Source organism: Moschus berezovskii, chromosome 16, assembly GCF_049115385.1.
Source record: "Moschus berezovskii isolate FMDL1 chromosome 16, NW_MosBer_1.0, whole genome shotgun sequence".
Classification (NCBI taxonomy): Eukaryota; Metazoa; Chordata; class Mammalia; order Artiodactyla; family Moschidae; genus Moschus; species Moschus berezovskii.
Genome location: NC_142475.1, coordinates 8,556,067 through 8,576,223, shown reverse-complemented (window position 1 = coordinate 8,576,223; position 20,157 = coordinate 8,556,067). Strand labels below are relative to the sequence as shown.

The following is a 20,157-nucleotide window of genomic DNA, read 5'->3' as shown; positions in this document are numbered from 1 at the left end:
TGAGGTTTTGGTGACCCTTGCATCCCACTTGGCTCCTCTGAGGTTCTGGTAGCCCTTCCATCCCACTTGGCTTCTCTGAGGTTTCGGTGACCCCTGCATCCCACTTGGCTCCTCTGCTTTTGGTAGCCCTTCCATCCCACTTGGCTCTCTGTGTTTATGGTGGCCCTTGCCCCCCATGAGCTCCTCTGAGGTTTCGGTGGCCCCTGCCTCCCACTCGGCTCCTCTGTGCCTTCGGGACCCCCGCATCCACCAGCTCCTCCGTGCTTTGGGCGCCCCGGGCCCTGCCCCCCGCGGCCTCCCGGCGGGCCCGCCCCCGCGCCCCGCCCCGGCCCGCCCGCCGCCTCCCTCCGTGTGACACTGCGCGGTCCTGCGAGCGGCCCGGCGCGGGCGCCGCCTCCGGGGCCGGGACTCGGCCTGCGCGGCCGCCTCTGCCGCAGTCATGGCTGCTGACGGCGTGGACGAGCGCTCGCCGCTGCTGCCCGCGCCCCCCTCGGGGAGTGCCACTCCCGCGGCGCCCCCGTACCTCCAGGACAGCAGCCCCCGAGGTAAGGCCGGCGCGCTCCTCTGCACTCCGCCGGGAGAAGCCTCGGGCGTTCCGCAGACCGCGATGGGAGGCGGAGGCTGGCGGTGCCCCCGAAGCGGAGCCCGCCTGCCCGGGAGCCCCCCGGCTTCCTCGGGGCGTCGTTTGGGGTGTGTGTGTGTGTCGCCCCTTCTTCCCCCCCGGTATGGGATGTGTGCGTGTGCACCCCGTCTTATCCACTGCTCTGTGGGTCTGTACTTCGCCACTTCTGACCCACGTACGGGATGTGACATGAATTTCCCAGGCTGGGCTTTGCTGTTTCGCAGCAGCTCCTGAACTGCATCTGGATGGTTTGCTGCAGATCTTCCCTAGTCATTCACAGTTCCTTTCGGGTGGCCGAGAAGCCGGGAGTACTGCTCAACCTTGGCGTCTGTCCTTGAAAGGGCTTAGTTTGAAAAATATGCATCTCCTACCATACTCCGTTCAATCAGGGAGTTGCCTTACCAAAAGGAATCAGTCAAATGGACGTTGCTAATATATCTGAAACCCCTGCCCTTATTACTCCTGCTTGTAAGGAGTATGTGTTAGTCTGAGTGGTAAATGCAAAGGAGTAGAAGGCAAGATGGAATATTTTTGATGCATATCTGAGACTGAAATGGACTCGATAACATTGCATATTTCTCTTTATTTCTCTTCTCAAGGTGGAATTAAGAAAGATTTGATGGCAATGGAATCTGAAGAAAATGAGGGGGAATCTATTTGGCCAACTATTCAATTATTCCAGTAACTATCCTTGTTCTAAGCCTATAGTAGAAATAAGGAGGAGTCAGGAGTTAAAGATAACTGGAAAGCAGACTCAGGGGTTATAGGAAATGGAAGGCTAAACCGAAAAAACACTTAGACTAGTGAAAAGATTGGTCAAATATGGCTCTTGCAAATGTAGGTTGTGTATCTCTCTTTTTTCGGTAAATGTGAGCAGTTAAGGAGGCACACATTAATGCTTTTGAAAATGTGAGTGGATCATGTTTCTTGTAGCACAACTTTTTCTAAGTTCAAGTCTGAAATTGGAGCAGCTGCAGAGCAGGTTGAACATGTCCAGTATTTAAAATTTCTGTTTAGCACTTTGTAACTTTAAGAACAGCAATCTAGATCTTAATCCACACCTAACAAGAAGCAGGACCAAGGAAACATGTTTAGTGGTGAATAATTCAGTGTGAGTGATGAGCTGAGAAATAAGGTGCTAATGGTACAGATACTCACATATTGAAAACCCGCAAGTCATGTTTGTTGGCCTGCATTAAAGATGTGTTCGAGGACCACTTGGGGGAATTTCCTTTCATGGGCCAATTTGATGTTAATATATTTACTATTATCTAAATTTTATAGTCTCCATTAGGTTTAAACACTTATTAATGACTGTTTCAACTTATCAAGTCACCTTTTTAAGACAAAATATTTGACAATTTATTAAGAGAGAGTTTAGGTTTAAGAAACAGTTTTATAACAGATTTTCATGCCCTCTATCTGGTACCTTTTCTTTTTTTAATTTTTAGTCAAATAATAGCTAAATTATCCCACAAAAATGGTCACACTCATGGATCTGCTTGTAGACTTCTTTATCATTTGCCATGAAGTTGTTTGATAAGACTTCTGAAATCACACAATAAGGTAAAAGTTCCAGCTCAGTCACTAAGAAAATGAAGTTTTATTCCAGAAAACTTTTAACAAACAAAGAAATTCATTGTGTTATAAAACAAAATTCAACTGAGTAAATTTTAAAAGTCTTATTGACTCCATTTATTGATGCATGAATCAGGCAGCATCACATCTAGCATATAGAAAGGAACTCCGAGGAGCTATCAGTACAAACTTTGAAGACTGATATAGGCAAAAGGCAGTGGAAAAAGGAAATTATACTAGCAAAAGGTGGATTGATTGTGGCAGGTCACTTTTCTTTAGAGGATGGCAGGACTCTATCAGGCGGGTTGTCTCACTATTGATGATCAGGAGATTCCTGATTAATTAGGTTAATATTCCATTTCTGGGAGAGGCAAGAACAGTGAAAGGTGAAGGTGAAGTCACTCAGCCGTGTCCGACTCTTTTTGACCCCGTGGACTGTAACCTACCAGGGTCCTCTGACCATGGGATTTTCCAGGTAAGAGTGGGTTGCCATTTCCTTCTCCAGGGGGTCTTCCTGACCCAGGGATTGAACTCAGGTCTTCCAACTTGGGATTGTTGTCTTGCTCTTAACAATGGACTTAGCCAAAAGCTCTTTCCACCTATTGTAGAATTTTTTTCTTAACTGGTCGTTGAAACCGGTTGGATAATTAGAAACACTAATTTCATATGGCATAATACCCAGGAAGCAAGAACCATAAATGATAAGTAAAAGGCGTTTTTTTTGCATTTTGGCAAAATATTTTTTCTTAATAAATAACAAACAAGAATATTGATAAATATTTTGAGAAAAACAGAGGATCTGATTCTAGAAGACCAGTGCTAGTCACTCACCCAGTAATTCACTGGTCAGGACAATGCGCCAGAGATTGCTCTAGGTAAACAAAACTAACCAAATTCAGGCCCTCGTGGAATCCACATTGAAATATGGAGAAGGGATAAGTAAAGACATGGTTGAATCATTTCAGATTGCAAGAAACAGTCTTTCACCGGACCAAATATTTTCAGTAGTTGACATCAATTAGAGTTGAGAGGCTTGGGATTCAAAAGACCAGAAATAAAACGTACTTTTTGATAAAGAACTTTGGCTTATGATAATTACCATCTATAATTATCCAGACTTAAAAAAATTTTTGTAGAAGTGGTTAAAAAACATAACTAGTGAATATTACAGCTACTAACCACTTCTACAAAATAATTTTAAAGTCTGGGTAATTATAGGTGGGTTAATAGCCATAACTAGTGAATATTTGGGCTTCCCTGGTGGCTCAGATGATAAAGGATCTGCTTGCAATGTGGGAGACTCAAGTTTGATTTCTACAGGAAGGCATGGCAACGCACTCCAATATTCTTGCCTGGAGAATCCCCATGGACAGAGCAGCCCGATGGGCTACAGTCCATGGGGTCACAAAAGAGTCGGACACAGCTGAATGACTAAGCACAGTGAATATTTCCTCCAATTCAACCTTTCACCATTTGTGTAACTTTCTAAGAATAAGAATGTGAGATCCCACAAGATGAAATATTTAATTTCAAATAGAAACTTGATAGAATGTTTACTTATAGACAAGTTATGGCTCAGATGGTAAAGAATCTGCCCGCAATGCAGGAGACCAGGTTTGATCCTTGGGTCAGGAAGATCCTCTGGAGAAGCGAGTGGCTACCCACTACAGTATTATTGCCAGGAGAATTCCCTGGACAGAGGAGCTGGCAGGCTACACTCCACGGGGTCACAAAAAGTCAGACATGACTGAGCAACTGACACTTGCACTTTTTTATTGATAACATAGTGGGAGGCAGTTCATATTTGTGTCTCATTTCATTTGTGCATCAAATCCCCCTGGGTTTTTAAGGAGAATGCTTCTAGTGGTCTTTGCTATCAGTACTGGATTCCTGTGTAGAGCAGGAAATCACCTCTCCATTTGTATACTTTTCTGCTTTTTTAAATCATAGAAATTAAAACCAAAGAGTTTTAGCCTCATTTGAAAGGAGGTTAGAAAATACCACAAAACTTACTCTGTTTAGCTATATTTACTTGCTTTCATCTGCTAATTTTATTGGTAGGATGTGGCAGATGAATTTGACATCTAAATTCATGAGACGTCATCTGTGAAAAATGGTTTATATTTGGGTTGTCTAATTATTTATGCATTGACTATGGGAATATGATTATCTACTTCACTATAAGTCAGTAGGGAAAAGGATACTTTGTTATACAGAGATATTTCATTTGTTTAGTTTATTTCTGTTTATTATTTATTCAGAAAGTGAATACTGGAATACTAGCCAGGCTCTGTGGTAAGAAAGGAAAAACAGACATGGCTCTTCTTCCAGGGTAGTGGGGGATGTTGAGGCAAAAATTACGTAGCCATTCAGACAAATACAAAGTGCAGTGGGGAAGAGGACAGTGCTAAAAATATATCCCGTGCCCTGAGAGTATAGAAGATATCATGAAAAGATTTAGCCTGGTTAGGAAAGTCAGGAAAGGCTTTCCTCAGACTTGATTTAGGTATGAAAGCTGCACTGTAGTTTATTTGGCAAACTGGGGATCAAAAGAACACACTAAGCTAAAAGAAAAAAAGGGATATGAGCAAAAGCGTGTATCAGGATAGAGGGTGGTGAGTACCAGGACCTGAGAGAAGGCCGGTGTGGTCAGAGTGGAAAGAGCAATAGGAGATGAGCTGTGGAATGGGAGTGGAGAGGGTGCTGTGGTTCGTGCTCTCCAAAGACTTTCCTTCCTCTCCTAAGAACTATGCTTTTTGATATTCAACTCCTTGACTAGTTCTTCTCCTTGAATCTGGACTGATATTGTGATTGCTTTTAGCCTACAGAATATTGTAATAGAGACCTGGATGACTTTGGAGACTAGGCCACAAGAGGTCTTCCAGCTTTTGCTTTGTCGTATCCGACTGTCTGCAACCCTGTGGGCAGCAGCTTGCCAGGCCTCCCTGTCCTTCACCATCTCCTGGAGTTTGCTCAGACTGATGTCCATTGAATCAATGATGCCATCCAACCATCTCATCCTCTGTCATCCCCTTCTCCTCCTGCCCTCAATCTTTCCCAGCATCAGGGTCTTTTCAAATGAGTCAGTTCTTTGCATCAGGTGACCAAAGTATTGGAGTTTCAGCTTCAACATCAGTCCTTCCAATGAATATTCAGGGTTGATTTCCTTTAAGATTGACTCGTTTGAACTCTTTGCTGTCCAAGGGACTCTCAAGAGTCTTCTCCAGCACCACAGTTCAAAAGCATCAATTCTTTGCTGTTCAACCTTCCTTAGGGTTCAATTCTCACATCCATACATGACTACAAGAAAAACCATAGTTTGACTAGATGGACTTTGGTCGGCAAAGTGATGTCCCTGCTACGCTGTCTAGGTTTCTCGTAGCTTTTCTTCCATGGAGCAAGTGTGTTTTAATTTCATGGCCGCAGTCATTGTCCACAGTGATTTTGGAGCCCAAGAAGGTAAAGTCTGGCACTGTTTCCATTTTTTCCCCATCCATTAGCCATGAACTTATGGGACTGGATGCCATGATCTTAGTTTTCTGAATGTTGAGTTTTAAGCCAGCTTTTCACTCTACTCTTTCACTTTCATCAAGAGGCTCTTTAGTTCTTCTTCACTTTCTGCCGTTAGGGTGGTATCATCTGCATATCTGAGGTTATTGATATTTCTTCCAACAATCCTGATTCTAGCTTGAGTTCCTCAAGTCCAGCATTTCACATGATGTAAAGCTGATCGCCGAAGAATTGATGCTTTTGAACTGTGGTGTTGGAGAAGACTCTTGAGAGTCCCTTATACTGCAAGGAGATCCAACCAGTCCATTCTAAAGGAGATCAGTCCTGGATGTTCATTGGAGGGACTAATGCTAAAGCTGAAACTCCAATACTTTGGCCACCTCATGCCACGAGTTGACTCACTGGAAAAGACTCTGATGCTGGGAAAGGTTGGGGGCGGGAGGAGAAGGGGACGACGGAGAATGAGATGGCTGGATGGCATCACCGACTCTGTGGACATGAGTTTGAGTGTACTCCGGGAGTTGGTGATGGACAGGGAGGCCTGGCGTGCTGTGATTCGTGGGGTCATGGAGAGTCGGACACGACTGAGCGACTGAACTGAACTGAACTGAACTGAACTCTGTATATCAGTTAAATAAGCAGGGTGATATTACACAGCCTCGACGTACTGCTTTCCCAATTTTGAACCAGTCTATTGTTCCATGTCCATTTCTAACTATTGCTTCCTTGAGTTGCATACAGGTTTCTCAGAAGGCAGGTAAGGTGGTCTGGTATTCCCATCTCTTTCAGAATTTTCCACAGTTTGTTGTGATCCACACAGTCAAAGGCTTTAGTGTAGTCAATGAAGCAGAAGTAGATGTTTTTCTGGAACTCTGTTGCTTTTTCTATGATCCATGGATGTTGGCGATTTGATCTCTGGTTCCTCTGCCTTTTCTAAATGCAGCTTGAACATCTGGAAGTTCTTGGTTCATAGACAGTTGATGTCAGGCTTGAAGGATTTTGAGCATTATCTTGTTAGCATGTGAATTGAGTGCAATTGCGTGGTAGTTTGAACATTTTTTGGCATTACCCTTCTTTGGGATTAGAATGAAATCTGACCCTTTCCAGTCCTGTGGCCACTGCTGAGTTTTCCAAGTTTGCTGGCACATTTAGTGCAGCACTTTAACAGCATCATCTTTTAGGATTTGAAATAGCTCCACTAGCTTCGTTCACAGTAATGCTTTTGAAGGCCCACTTGACTTCACACTCCAGGGTGTCTGTGGCTCTAGGTGAGTGACCACACCATCATGGTTATCTGGGTCATTAAAACGTTTTTTGTATAATTATTCTGAGTATTCTTGCCACCTCTTCTTAAACTCTTCTGTTGCTGCTGCTGCTAAGTCACTTCAGTCGTGTCCGACTCTGTGTGACCCCATAGACGGAACCCCACCAGGCTCCCCCGTCCCTGGGATTCTCCAGGCAAGAACACTGGAGTGGGTTGCCATTTCCTTCTCTAATGTGTGAAAGTGGAAAGTGAAAAGTGAAAGTGAAGTCGCTCAGTCGTGTCCGACCCTTAGCGACCCCACGGACTGCAGCCTACCAGGCTCCTCCATCCATGGGATTTTCTAGGCAATAGTACTGGAGTGGCTTGCCATTGCCTTCTCCGAACTCTTCTGTTAGGTCCATGCTATTTCTGTCCTTTATTGTGCCCATCTTTGCATGAAATTTTCCCTTGATATCTGTAATTTTCTTGAAGAGATCTCTAGTCTTTCCCATTCTATTGTTTTCCTCTATTTCTTTGCATTGTTCACTTAGGAAGACTCTGTCTCTCCTTGCTATTCTTTGGAACTCTGTATTCAGATGGGTATGTCTTTTCTTTTCTCCTTTGCCTTTTGCTTCTCTACTTTTCTCAGCTATATGTAAGGCCTTCTCAGACAACCATTTTGCTTTTTTGCATTTCTTTTTCTTGGGGATGGTTTTTATCACCACCTCCTATACCATGTTGTGAACCTCTGTCCATAGTTCTTCTGACACACTCTCTATCAGATCTGATCCCTTGAACATATTTGTCACATCCACTGTATAATTATAAGGGATTTGACTTAGTTCATGGCTTAATTGCCTAGTGGTTTTCCCTACTTTCTTCAATTTAAGTCTGAATTTGGCAATAAGGAGTTCGTGATCTGAGCTACAGTCAGCTCCTGGTCTTGTTTTTGCTGACTGTATAGAGATTCTCATCTTCAGCTGCAAAGAATATAATCAGTCAGATTTTTATATTGACCATCTGGTGATGTCCATGTGTAGAGTCTTCTCTTGTGTTGTTGGAAGAGGGTGTTTGCTGTGATGAGTGTTTTCTTGGCAAAACTCTGTTAGCCTCTGCCCTGCTTCATTTTGTACTCCAAGGCCAAACTTGCCTGTTACTGCAAGTATCTCTTAACTTCCTGCTTTTTCATTCTAGTCCCCGGTGTTCCAAAGGACATCTTTTTTTCCTGTTAGTTCTAAAATGTGTTGTAGGTCTTCATAGAACAGTTCAACTTCAGCTTCATCTTCATTAGTGGTTCAGGCATAGACTTGGATTACTGTGATGTTGAGTTTTTTACCTTGGATATGAACTGAAATCATTCTGTCATTTTTGAGTTTGGACCCAAGTACTGCATTTAGAGTCTTTTGTTGACTATGAGGGATACTACATTTCTTTTAAAGGAATCTTGCCCATGGTCATAGATATAACAATCATCTGAATTAAATTCGCCCGTTCCGGTTCATTTTAGTTCACTGATTTAAAAAAGTCAGTGTTCACTGTTGCCATCTCCTGTTTGACCACTTCCAATTTACCTTGATTCATGGACCTGACATTCCAGTTCCTATGCAATATTGTTCTCTATAGCATCGGAGTTTACTTTCACTACCAGGCATTGTTTCTGCTTTGGCTCAGACTCTTCATTCCTTCTGGAGGTTTTTCTTTGCTCTTCCCCTGGAGCATTTGTTGTTCTGTCACTCAGTTGCAACCCCACGGACTGCAGCACGCCAGTCTTCCCTTTCCTTCATCCTCTCCTGGAACTTGCTCAGACTCATATCCATTGAGTCAGTGATGCCATCCAACCATCTCATGCTCTGTCATCTCTTCTCTTCCTGCCTTCAATCTTTCCCAGCATCAGGGTCTTTTCCAATGAGTCAGCTCTTCTCTTCAGGTGGCCGAAGTATTGGAGCTTCAGCTTTAGCATCGATCCTTCCAGTATTAAGGGTTGATTTCCTTTAGGATTGATTCCCTTTCAGTCCAAGGGACTCTCAAGAGTCTTCTCCAACACCACAGTTCAAAAGCAACAATTCTTCTGTGCTCAGCCTTCTTTATGGTCCGACTTCCATGTCCATGCATGACTACTGGAAAAATCATAGCTTCGACTATGCAGACATTTGCCTTTAATGTAATGTCTTTGTTTTGTACTACACTGTCTAGGTTTGTCATAGCTTTTCTTCCAAGGAGCAAGTGTCTTTTCATTTCATGGCTGCAGTCATCAACCACAGTGATTTTGGAGCCCAAGAAAATAAAGTCTGTTTCTGTTTTTTCCCCATCTATTTGCCATTATCGGAGAAGGCAATGGCAAGCCACTCCAGTACTCTTGCCTAGAAAATCCCATGGATGGAGGAGCCTGGTAGGCTGCAGTCCGTGGAGTCGCTAAGGGTCAGACACAACTGAGCGACTTTACTTTCACTTTTCACTTTCACACATTGGAGAAGGAAATGGCAACCCACTCTAGTGTTCTTGCCTGGAGAATCCCAGGGATGGGGGAGCCTGGTGGGCTTCCGTCTGTGGGGTCACACAGAGTCGGACACGACTGAAGTGACTTAGCAGTAGCAGTTAGCATTTGCCATTAAGTGATGGGACTGGATGCCATGATGATAACTTGGACTCAGGTAGTGGTAGAGTTGGAGAGATAAGAAGACATTGGGAATTGCTGACGTGGGGCTGATGATAGATTAAATATAGGAATGAGAAAGAAGTGTCAGGCTGTTTCCTAGAACTCTGGCTTGTGCAGCCTGGTATGAGTGCTTACACTGAGACACAGAGGATACCAGAAGAGGACCAAGTTTTGAAGAACACAAATCGTGAGCTTAGTTTTAGACATGATGTATTTAAGGTACTTTCCAATATCCAAAAACAGATGTCACATAGGCAATTGGATCTAGGGGTGCAGGGCTAATAATGAGGCCTGGGCTGAAAATATAAAATTGTGTTACATATTGGTGATAGCCAAATACATGGATCTTGATTTAGAGTTGCCCAGATCTGCACCAGTGTGCCACGGATTGTGATGAGATAGAACATACCTGTGTTAAGATGTTAATTATCCTCTACCCGTGGAGTAGCAGAAGCCTTTAGGCCAGTGGCCTCCAGCTCTGAGTATCTATACAAAGATGATCATTTTCTCTGTGTACTGAAATGTTAAAAAGTTGGAAGCTTTATGTGCGACCACTTAGAGAGAAAAAACTTGAGAAGAGGAGAGCGCCTCGGACAGAGCTTTGAGAAACTCCCGCATTCAATGACCAGCTACATTAAGATGAACCTGCGAAAAGGCTGATAAGTTTCTTCCAGTGATATAGGGTGAAAACCAGGAGACTATACTATTACAGAATCAAGGGAAAGAAAACATTTCAGGAAGGGAATGATCAAACATGTCAAAAGCTACAAGAACAAATAGATACAATCTAAAAAATGTCATTTGAATTTAGTGTCATGAAAGTTATCACTGACTTTGTTGAGAATTGTTTAGATATGTTTATATGCAAATACTTTTTAAAATGTTCATTTCCATCTAATGTAATGTGCTAATATACATTTGTTTTAATCGTAAAATTACCTCAAATCAACTTCAATAAAGAGGCTCAGTTCAGTTCAGTCGCTCAATCGTGTCCGACTCTGCAACCCCATGAATCACAGCGTGCCAGGCCTCCCTGTCCATCACCAACTCCCGGAGTTCACTCAAACTCACCTCCATCGAGTCAGTGATGCCATCCAGCCATCTCATTCTCTGTCGTCCCCTTCTCCTCCTGCCCCCAATCCCTCCCAGCATCAGAGTCTTTTCCAGTGAGTCAACTCTTTGCATGAGGTGGCCAAAGTATTGGAGCTTCAGCTTTAGCATCAGTCCTTCCAGTGAACACCCAGGATTGATCTCCTTTAGAATGGACTGGTTGGATCTCCTTGCAGTCCAAGGGACTCTCAAGAGTCTTCTCCAGCACCACAGTTCAAAAGCATCAATTCTTCGGCGATCAGCTTTCTTTATAGTCCAATTCTCACATCCATACACGACCACTAGAAAAACCATAGCCTTGACTAGACGGACCTTTGTTGGCAGAGTAATGTCTCTGCTTTTTAATATACTATCTAGGTTGGTCATAACTTTCCTTCCAAGGAGTAAGCGTCTTTTAATTTCATGGCTGCATTCAGCATCCGCAGTGATTTTGGAGCCCAAAAAAATAAAGTCTGACACTGTTTCCACTGTTTCCCTATCTATTTCCCATGAAGTGATGGGACCAGATGCCATGATCTTAGTTTTCTGAATGTTGAGCTTCAAACCAACTTTTTAATACACCTTTATTGCGAAAACAAATTTAGATTACCTATGAAACATTTTAGAAGGCATTGACACTTCCTTTTCACCTTGTTTCACTTTAAAAAGTGTGTAAATTCACAGTTGCTTGAGGAAATGTTTTCAGTGACTAGAAAATAAATTGACTCCTGGTTGGAGAGATAAGTTATCTAATATGAGCCTTTGTACATCTTACTTGGAAATTGTACAACAAGCAAGGTATATTTTTAGTTATTCTCTTACGTCCTCTCCCTGAAGAAATCTAAGTGAAAATGGTTCCTCACTTTAACATCTTTACAGTGGGGCAAAGTTTATTTCACTTAGAGCTACCTCCTACACTAGGCTAGAGTTTCACTAGACGCTGTAGAGTGTCTCGATTCAGGCTGTTATAACAGAATACCATAGACTGGATGGCTTCAACAGCAAACATTTATTTCTCACAGTTCTAGAGTCTGGGAAGTCCAGGACGGAGGATCCAACAGATTCGGTGTCTAGTGAGAGCTCTCTTCTGGGTTGTAGACCCCCGACCTCTCATTGTATCTTCATGTGGCAGAAGGAGGGCAAGAGAGCTCTCTTGGGTTCTTTTCAGAAGAACACCAGTGTCAGTCATGAGATCTCCATTCTCATGACCTAATTATCTCCCAAAGTTCCCACTTCCTAATACCATCATATTGGAGGTGGGTAGGATCCAACATATGAATGTTGAGAGGACACCACATTCGGTCCATTGCACTGAGCCAGCATTCTTTAATCTCTTGGGGCAGTCTTAAATTTCTGAACCTCCTTGAATCCTTGCAGAGTTTAAGGTTGGCTGTGGATTGGCAGGAACAGATAATGTCGGCCCCGAGAGCTACACTTAGCTCCTGTAGGATTAAATTAAATTCTCATTGTTTGCCAAGGTTTCTGAAAACCCACCAGAAACCAGTTGTCACAATGAGGGGAAGTAGAGGCAGCATATTTGAAAGCAGCTACCTGAAGCTCCCAGTAAGGGTGTGTACCTGCTGTGACACTGAGAAGGTAGGAAGCTTGATTTCGTGCTGTGCTGGAGCTCATCCTCCATTTAAGGAGATTTTTCCCAAATAATTCTTTTTTTGTTTGTTTTTTACTGAAATATTGTTGATTTACCATGCTGTTTCAGGTGTATAGCCAAGTGATTCAGTTATATAAATATATATATAATTTTAAGATTCTTTTCCATTATAATTTATTAACAAGATATTGAATATAGTTCCCTGTGCTCTGCTTTTACAAAACAGTTCTTGAATCAAAATCTGCTTCACTGAGACCGTATCCTTATGAAGGGAAAATAGAGCCCAAACATTACTGAAGTATATCTTCTTCCAGTTTTCCAGTATTCTGGCAAACCTGTTTCCTATTATAATCCTTTTCTGTTTAATCCTATTCAGCAGACTCCATGAATAAAGCTCCATGATTCTTTTATTCTATTTTATGATGCCTGCATAGCCTCCTGGCTCTACCAAATATCTTGAAAACATTGATCAAGGAATATTTCATTCAACCATTTCAAATATTTGAGCACCTGTTACACTGATCCAGGTGACCAGGAGCTTACATTTCAGTGAAAGATACCTTCTCTGAGCTTTACAGTTCCAGAAACTGAAGAGAATAAAGCGCCATGAGGATAGTTAACTGGCCGCATGGGAAGTACTTCAGGCAGTGTGTTCAGGAAAGGATATCTCAGAGATGACAATTGCTCAGACGCCTGAAAAAGAAGTTGAAATCAGTCGGAAGATTAAGGGAGGGGTGTGTCAGGCAGCTGGAGCAACAGGTACAAAACATGCTGTTTTAAAACAAAGAGGCCAGTTGTTTAGAGTGTGGTGGTGACTTGGGGGAAGTATGGTAGAAAGTGCTACAGTCTAGACTAGGACAGACCAGAGAGCGCTGTTGAAAAATTGCACAAAGTGAAAGTTATGAGTTAAGCTTTATTTGGGGCTAAATGGGGACCACAGCCTGGGAGACAGCCCCTCAGATTGCCCTGAGGAACTGTTCCAGAGAGGTAAGGCAGCGGTCAGCATATATGTGATTTTAGTGAAAGGGGTATGTGTGCAGCGAAGCACTCATTTTGGCAGGATGTTGCTGCTAGTCATGAGGAGCAGAAGTCTCTCCATTAATGATTTTAGTGTGTTTCTAGATATGAGAAGGTGCAAAGGGCTTTCCCTAGTGTCTCAGTGGTAAAGGATCTGCCTTGCGATACAGGAGGCACAGGTTCAGTCCCTGGACCAGGAAGATCCCACGTGCCGGGAAGATCCCACATGCTGGAAAGATCCCACATGCCGGGAAGTTCCCACATGCCGGGAAGATCCCACATGCTGGGAAGATCCCACATGTCTGGGAGCAACTCAGCCCCTGCACCAGAACTACTGAGCGTCTGCTCTAGAGCCTGGGCCCCACAGCTGCTGAAGCCTGTGCCCCCACAACGAGAGGAGCCCCCGCAGTGAGACGCCCCTGCACAGCGACTAGAGGGTAGCACCCATGTGCTGCAACTAGAGCAACGAAGACTCAGCACAGTCAAAAAAGAAAAATCAATAAATACTCAATAAAATCATCTGTTTAGAAAAAAAAAGATGCAAGAAATTGGGCTCGTAAAATCTCCTGAGAAAACCTACCTCTCTAAAGGCCTGTTCTGCCAGTTTTTTCTCCAAAACCAGAATGCCTCATTCCTGATAGCCTCCCTGACCTCCTTTCAGGGCATGCTGAAGGTCAGCAGCTACAGGGGCTAGGATTTTATCCTTGTAGAGGCAGATGGCAGGTAACAGGTTTCATGGCAGCTTTGTCAGCCACCATCAGAGGTGGGACTGTGTGCTCAGGGTAACAGGAGCCATGGAAATTTTGAAGCAGATGAAGACATGAAATGTGAAATGTTTTACCTTTAAGTAGATCATCCTAGTTGATGTTTACAGAATGAATTATTGGTGGGGGGGGAGGAATGAGAAGAGCCTCATAAGACATGAAACTAATCAGGAGGCTGTTGGAGTGGAGTAGGCGAGAGGTAATGGTGCTCTGAACCAAGGTGGAGGTGATGGAAGCAGTAAAATATGGTTAGATTCAAGACATATTTTAAGCAAAGAGCAGCAGAACTTGCTGAAGGATTGAATCAGTGGAAAGAAAGGAATCACAAATTTCCAAAACTGACCTAAATAACTAGGTAAATTGTACTTTTTTTTCTAAAGTGGGAAACCCGGAAGAGTTTGGTGTGTGGAGGGGGATGAGAAGAAAGAAGGACAGTGGAAGTAAATATTTCGTTTCAGACAAGTTGAGTGTGAAATACCTTCAGTCATCACTCAGTTGAAAATGTCCAGTATGCAGTTGGATATACAAGTCTGGAGTCTAGGGAGAGATCAGGCCTGAGAAATACATTTCACTCAACAGTTACCTATCAGATGTATGGTAAGACTTTGCTGTAGTGGGAGATGATACTTTCAGCTTCTCATTTATTCCCAAGGATTCTTCAGACTCTTCAGAAATGTAAGACTTTTAGGGTACAGCATTCTGTTAAAATCTTGCAAGATTTGCCAGATGGATACAGATGTTCGATAGATATATACAGATGTTAGAGAGGAGACTCATAGCAGGATGTGTGTTCACAACTATATTTCAGAGCGGTAAGCAACTTTCTGGGAAGTGATCAGTGGAAACCCTAAGCCTTCCACTTTGGAGGGAAGCAGACAACCCTGAATACAGCTTTATGCTGAGCTGTTACAAGTTTCCTTTTTATAAGGATGAAGAGATATTGTACAACCTAAGAATGACAACCCTTTAATCAATTTTAAAAGGGAATGCATTCTGCCTGCTACTCTGTTCTTCTGAGAGACTTTCTACTTTTTTTTTTTTTTTTTTTAGGTTTGGTGGAGAGTGCATCAGAGTTTGTGTTGCTTTGGCACTTCCCTAGATTTTTTTCCTTTCCTATTATAAAGTGAATTTCTTTTTCTCCGAAAGAATACAAATAAATATGTAAAAAAGAAAAGAAAAATGTGTCTCCTCTTCCTGGTCTTCGGGCAAGTTCCTCAAGCATTGTGTAACTAAATCCCTATGTAGCCTGAGATGATCTGCCACCCAATGTGGTTTGGCCTAAAGGGACCTGGCACTTTTGAATTCTTTCAGTCAGTTAATAGCTGTGACCTCAGAGTAGTTACTTTACAACTCTAGGCCTCCATTTCCCACTTGAGAAGTAGTAGTATAGTGTGTTCCCTTTTGCTTTTATATCTCATGACATAATTGTTCTTGGTAAGGAATCTAGATAAGAAAGCTGATCGCCGAAGAATTGATGCTTTTGAACTGTGGTGCTGGAGAAGACTCTTGAGAGTCCCTTGGACTGCAAGGAAATCCAACCAGTCCATTCTAAAGGAGATCAATCCTGGGTGTTCATTGGAAGGACTGATGCTAAAGCTGAAGCTCCAATACTTTGGCCACCTCATGCGATGAGTTGACTCACCGGAAAAGAGTCTGATGCTAGGAGGGATTGAGGGTAGGAGGAGACGGGGACGGCAGAGAATGAGATGGCTGGATGGCATCACCGACTCGATGGACATGAGTTTGAGTGAACTCCGGGAGTTGGTGATGGACAGGGAGGCCTGGCGTGCTGTGATTCATGGGGTCGCAAAGAGTCAGACACGACTGAGCGACTGAACTGAACTGAACTGAAAGATAAAAATATCTATAACTTTAAAATATTGTCGTTGTTCAGTTGCTCAGTCGTGTCCGACTCTTTGTGATCCCATGGACTGCAGCGTGCTAGGCCTCCCTGTCCACCACCATCTCCTGGAGCTTGCTCAAACTCATGTCCGTTGAGTTGAGTCAGTGATGCCATCGAATCATCTCATCCTCTGTTGTCCCCTTCTCCTCCTGGCTTCAGTCTTTCCCAGCATCAGGGTCTTTTCTAATGAGTCAGTTCTTCACATCAGGTGGCCAAAGCACTGGAGCTTCAGCTTCAGCATCAGTCCTTCCAGTGAATATTCAGGATTAATTTCCTTTAAGATTGACTGATTTGGTCTCCTTCCTGTCCAAGGGACTGGTTATTATCTTTGTTTTTACCTCACTCTTTTACTTCCAATGTCCCTTTTTAACCTAAATTACTATTTCTCCCAGTATAGTTTTGAAAATTGCAAAGACGATATATTGAATATTACGGAGTGTTACATAGCTCTTTTAAGCATCAGAAGCTCAACTAGCATGTGATATTTTTTCTTCTGTAGAAAGTATTTGTATGTGCCACATGACCAGTTAGAGCCTTTGATTCAAAACATGTATTTCTAAAGGCAGTGGAAAAATCTCTTTTCCTCTCATGCCTTGTCAAGTTGAAATATTTAAGCTTTGCATATCCATAATACAAATTTAAAACCAGTATACAGAAAGTTTCTAATAGTTCATCATCTGAACAGGTGAAGTTTTAAAATTTCAGAGATTAAAGTGCTAAGATTCACCGTCCAGAGGAAAAGCAATACTTAGAAATGATAGTGAACAGATTTAAAATAAGAGACTTTCACAGACATCTGAGTTGTTATTAATCCGAGAGCATAGGAATTTCCCGGAGAAGCAAGTAGCAACTCACTCTAGTACTCTTGCCTGCAAAATTTCATGGATGGAGGAGCCTGGTAGGCCACAGTCCATGGGGTTGCAAAGAGTCAGACACAATTGAGCGACATCACTTTCTTTCTTTCTATAGTTCCTTTTGGAGAAGGAAATGGCAACCCATTCCAGTGTTCTTGCCTGGAGAATCCAATGGACGGAGGGGCCTGGTGGGCTGCAGTCTATGGGGTTGCAGAGAGTTGGACATGACTAAGCAAGTAACACACACACATACACATAGGAATTTCCCAAATAAACGCTGATTTCTACTGAGCTGTATAGGTTCTACCAGTTAATAAAAAATTATTTCTAATATTTTCCAAATTTACAGAATTCAGGGATCCTGTTCTGGTTCTCTACATAAATAGAATGCTTTGTGCAATGCCTCGCACAACCAAAGTAGTATTTCCATTTACTAACAGTCTCTAATGAGAACATAGGTTATTATGAAACCTACCAGACATGCCTGAAAATAAGATGAGCTTCATGGAAGACATACATCTTTTATGACCTAGTCTGAGAAGTCACTTCTGCCATGCTTAATCGGTCAAGACAGTTATAAGTCACCTGCGTGTAAGGTGAAGAAATGTAGACTTCAAGTCTAACTCAAGTGTAGATGAGTGTCAAAAAATTTTGCAGCCATATTTAAAACGACCACAATAATCTGTGATATATACATAAACGGGAACACTGTGCAGCTGGAAAAGTAATGAGGGAGTCCTACGTACAGTTATGGAAAGATTCAGTTCAGTTCAGTTCAGTCGCTTAGTCGTGTCCGACTCTTTGCGACCCCATGAACCACAGCACGCCAGGCCTCCCTGTCCATCACCAATTCCCGGAGTTCACTCAAACTCATGTCCATCGAGTCGGTGATGCCATCCAGCCATCTCATTCTCTGTCGTCCCCTTCTCCTCCCGCCCCCAACCTTTCCCAGCATCAGACTCTTTTCCAGTGAGTCAACTCGTCGCATCAGGTGGCCAAAGTACTGGAGTTTCAGCTTTAGCATCAGTCCTTCCAATGAACACCCAGGACTGATCTCCTTTAGAATAGACTGGTTGGCTCTCCTTGCAGTCCAAGGGACTCTCAAGAGTCTTCTCCAACACCACAGTTCAAAAGCATCAATTCTTCGGCGCTCAGCTTTCTTCACAGTCCAACTCTCACATCCATACATGACCACGGGAAAAACCATAGCCTTGACTAGACGGACCTTGGTTGGCAAAGTAATGTCTCTGCCTTTTAATATGCTCTCTAGGTTGGTCATAACTTTCCTTCCAAGGAGTAAGCGTCTTTTAATTTCATGGCTGCAATCAGCATCTGCAGTGATTTTGGAGCCCCAAAAAATAATGTCTGACACTGTTTCCACTGTTTCCCCATCTATTTCCCATGAAGTGATGGGACCAGATGCCATGATCTTTGTTTTCTGAATGTTGAGCTTCAAGCCAACCTTTTCACTCTCCTCTTTCACTTTCATCAAGAGGCTTTTGAGTTCCTCTTCACTTTCTGCCATAAGGGTGGTGTCATCTGCATATCTGAGGTTATTGATATTTCTCCCGGCAATCTTGATTGCCAGGATATAAAATAAAATGAAAAACATCAGATGAAGAACGATGAAGGCTTTTTTTTTGTTTGTTTTACACAAGATGGAGAAATAGAATATGTGTGTGTGTATATTAATATTACCTGTATTAGGCTTAAGAAACACTGAAAGGACTTTAAAAAAATGATTTACGTGGAAATCTTTGAAGTGGGCCATGATAAATTAGCACAGAAATTGGAGTAACAATTCTCAGCATACATTTTTTGCATGAATATTGATTTTTGGGTCATGAAAATATGTTACTTATAAAAATTTAATGTATTAGAAAGCACTTTGGCCACACTATGTTATTGATTCTTGTAGATTTTATCCTTGACTGGGACCCTGAGTACTTTAACATATGCTAATTTTTAGACCCTATCCCTACATCTCTGTACAGGTCCCTGGAGTGGAACCTTGCATTTCTTTGTGTTTGATTTAGTCCATTGCTCCAGCTCGTCAAGATTTGAATAGGAAGCATCCTGTTTTCACGTGGGAAATGATGCAGACACACATGTATCACTATGTGTGTGTTTTCCCTAAGACCATACTCACTGCTTCATACCAGTATCATTTATTCTACTCCACTCTAGACAAAGATTTACTTTTTGCTTACTGTGGGTAGGTTAGTAGGAAAGGGATTTTGGAAAATGAAGCATTCAAATTCTATCCATTCATCAAAGTCCTTTCTTTCCGTGTAATCCTTTCTAATCTCTGTTGCTGAACAACATTTTTTCCCAAACCAATATCTCTCAACGTCTCTACTGTATATTTTAAAACTTATTTGTGTACATGACCTTATCAAGGAAGACAAGGAGGGAGACAGGATTCTTGTTATCTTTCATCTCTGAGTTCTACATAGTCCCTTGCACTTGATCTTATATTTCTAGGCATTGAACAAGTTATCAGTTGTATGAGTGAATGAGAAAACTAAGAAGGATGCATGATGGTGATTTTGAAGTCACTTAGGGAGTGAAGGTTTTATAAGGATCTGGAAGAACATAAGAACAAAAGCTGGATAGAAGCTCTACCACTGTACTTCCAGCTGGCTACCATGAGGAACTCCCCCACTTCATGGATTAACTTCTGGAGGATTTTTTAGTGGTTTCTCAGTTTTTATATTTTAATAGAAAGGGAAAAGTGAAAGCAATAACATTTTATTTTCTTGGGCTCCAAAATCACTTTGGACGATGACTGCAGCCATGAAATTAAAAGATACTTGCTCCTTGGAAAGAAAGTTACGACAAACCTAGACAACATATTAGAAAGCAAAGACATCACTTTGCTGATAATGGTCTGTATAGTCAAAGCTATGGTTTTTCCAGTAATCATGTATGGATGTGAGAGTTGGACCACAAAGAAGGCTGAGCACCAGATGATTGATGCTTTTGAATTGTGGTGCTGGAGAAGACTCTTGAGAGTCCCTCGGACAGCAAAGAGATCAGACCAGGTAATGCTAAAGGAAATCAACCCTGAATATTCATTGGAAGGACTGATGCTGAAGCTGAAGCTTTAATACTTTGGCTGCCTGATGCAAAAGGCTGACATGTTGGAAAAGATTTTGAGGAAAATCTGGGAAAAATTGAGGGCAGGAGGATAAGGGCGTGACAGGATGAGATGGTTGGATGGCATCACCAACTTAACGGACATGAGTTTGAGCAAATTCCAGGAGAAAGTGAAGGACAGGGAAGCCTGGTGTGCTCCAGCTCACAGGGTCA

The 20,157-nt window shown here is 42.5% G+C and overlaps 1 protein-coding gene across 1 annotated transcript in view; it reads left to right on the top strand.

The window, feature by feature from the left end:
* Window positions 1–353: 353 nt before the first annotated feature.
* Window positions 354–20,157, top strand: part of PIP4P2 (phosphatidylinositol-4,5-bisphosphate 4-phosphatase 2) — a 71,378-nt gene continuing 51,574 nt past the window's right edge. The window contains exon 1 of the mRNA XM_055432029.2: window positions 354–545. Within this exon, the coding sequence (XP_055288004.1) occupies window positions 440–545 (106 nt within the window). The 5' untranslated portion in view covers window positions 354–439. The remainder of the gene's footprint in view (window positions 546–20,157) is intronic.